At 45.3% G+C, this 2,367-nt stretch overlaps 1 protein-coding gene across 1 annotated transcript in view; it reads left to right on the top strand.

Moving 5' to 3' along the window:
* ACRC (acidic repeat containing) overlaps positions 1-2,361 on the top strand; it is a 12,783-nt gene extending 10,422 nt beyond the window's left edge. Inside the window, exons 4-6 of the mRNA XM_010839908.1 lie at positions 22-160; positions 1,139-1,343; positions 1,640-2,361. Of these exons, the coding sequence (XP_010838210.1) occupies positions 22-160; positions 1,139-1,343; positions 1,640-1,889 (594 nt within the window). The 3' untranslated portion in view covers positions 1,890-2,361. The remainder of the gene's footprint in view (positions 1-21; positions 161-1,138; positions 1,344-1,639) is intronic.
* Positions 2,362-2,367: the final 6 nt, after the last annotated feature.

Raw genomic sequence — 2,367 nt, 5'->3', positions numbered from 1 at the left:
TTGTTTGCTTTTTGTTCTCAGTTGCCGGAGAAAATCGACATTGTCTGGAATAATAAGATGCTGAGAACTGCTGGCTTATGCACCACTGGCAAGCTTCGATACCCTAAGAGAGAGCGTTTTGCTAAGATTCAGATTTCTCTGAAAGTCTGTGACTCTGCAGGTGACGGTGGGAGTAGGGTAGCTCCTCCACCGTGCTTCCTTCCCACACCTGAAGGGTTACTCTTGGGTGCTGGTGTTCTCTGGCTGCCCGTATCACAGCTTTCCCTATCACTCCTGGGTGGACAGGTCTACTGTGTGTTGCTTGGAGGACATTATTATTGGATGTCTCACCACCACTGAGAGTCTAGTTTGTCCATATTTCTGCCGGGCCTAACTTAATTTCTGCAGCTCCCCATTGCAGGCGGCAGCATCTCCATTCTCCCAATAACAAGTTCAAGGGTCCCTATATCTAGCCTATCACTGGATGTTCATAATGACTCTCCTATTATCATTCCTTCTCTGTCTTTGCCTTTGCCCAGCTATGGACCCCTATCACCTCATTTTTCTCCCTGCTCCGTGCGATTTCCTGATAGGAAACCTCAGGCTTGCCAATACCTGGAGTATGGCTTACGAGGCCTTTGTACTTTGCCCTCCTCCATTGGCTAGTCTTGTCTCTCACTATTCCACCTGTGCTTTAGCCAGACTTTCTTCATGCTGGCTTTGAAAATAGACTGCACACTTTCCTGACCCCAACCTTGGCTCACTTTTCCCACCACATCTAGAAAGGCCTTGATAATTTTGCCAGTCCAGCCAATTGTTAATTGCCCAGCTTTTCCATGGAGCTTCTCCTGACTAAACCCTACTGATGTTCTTGGAGGGTGGCAACTGGGTCTCAGCTGGATGTATTTGTAGCAGTGTCCCATAAAAAGAGCACACTGGAGCTTTTCTGAATGCACTTGCTCACCTGAGGCTCTCTGCCATTAACAAAATTGGGTTGAAGTAGGTTGAAATTTCACTTTCAGAATCCTGGGGAGATAACACTTCTTCCTGCCCACATATGCTTGTGGGTCTGGTCGGGTGGAGAGTCTAGGGGTGGTTGGGTAACAGACCAGGGGTAATTGGTTTAAGGCTCAGGATTTCTTTCCATTCCTCTCCTAAGACCGACTCCGAGACACTTTGACCCATGAGTTATGCCATGCAGCCTCCTGGCTGCTCGATGGCATCCGTGATTCTCATGGTGACATGTGGAGATATTATGCCCGAAAATCGAATATGGTGCACCCGGAGTTGCCCAAGGTCACCCGTTGCCATAACTACAAGATTAACTACAAGATTCATTACGAGTGTACTCAGTGCAAATACAGGTAAGACCCTTCTCCTTAGACTTTTCCAATTATGTTTTTACTGTGGCCTCCACATGGCTCTTCAGGAAGTACATAGCTATCTGACTTGAGGAGTAAAACTTCTCTACACCTTTCTGTGTCTTCTTTCTCCATTCTCTTCTGCTTTGAGCTGGCCTGACCATATTCCCTTCCTGGTGTCCCACTTTCTGAGATCCCACAGAAAACGTCTGGCTTTGGACCCAAGGCCAGCAGCTCTGAGAAGATGTGGAGGTACAGTAACTGATTCCTTTGCTGTGTGGTGTCTCTTTTCTCCTTAGGGTCGGGCGCTATAGCAAATCATTGGATACCTCCCGCCTCATCTGTGCCAGGTGCAAGGGCTCTCTGGTCATGTTGCCACTAACTCGGAAAGATGGAACCCCCATTAAGCCCCACGTGAGGCCATTTGCCAAATTTGTACAGGAGAATTACAGAAAAGTCAAGAGGGAGACAGAAGGGATAACTCATGGGGATGTGATGAGAAAGCTCAGCAAGGATTTTTTTGCCAAAAAACAAAGTCAGGGTATTTGAGGTTATCTGAGAATGTATTTGTGTAAGATGAGTCATCTTTGGCTTCATCTATTAGTAAGGAGTTTTAAGAAGATATATTTGATGCTGTGAAACTATGAATATTAGAATTTAAATTGTTTGAAAAACGCTTCCTGTTGTTAATGATGATTGTGCTTCACCAAGGGTTCTGTTGCTAACCATTTTGTGCTGATACTCAAGAGCCCTTTGGATCTACCTTGGGTCTTATATACTATTCTTAACATGTAGAACAAAATGTAAACTTGTAGAACGAAACGCAAAACATGTAGAACGAAATGCAAAAGAGAAATAAGTTTTTGAGAGTGGCAGGTTGAGAGAAGGAGAGACGTGCTGCAAAGAGAACATGTTTTAAAGTCAGTATTTCAAAACCAAGGCTTCTGTCTGATGGAGCCTGTCACACCTACATAGAAATAGGAGAACGTGCTTCCCGAGTTGAGTTGTTGTTGACATTGTGTGAAGT

Source organism: Bison bison, unplaced genomic scaffold, assembly GCF_000754665.1.
Source record: "Bison bison bison isolate TAMUID 2011002044 unplaced genomic scaffold, Bison_UMD1.0 scf7180017846471, whole genome shotgun sequence".
NCBI lineage: Eukaryota > Metazoa > Chordata > Mammalia > Artiodactyla > Bovidae > Bison > Bison bison.
This window is presented reverse-complemented; position numbering and strand designations above follow the sequence as displayed.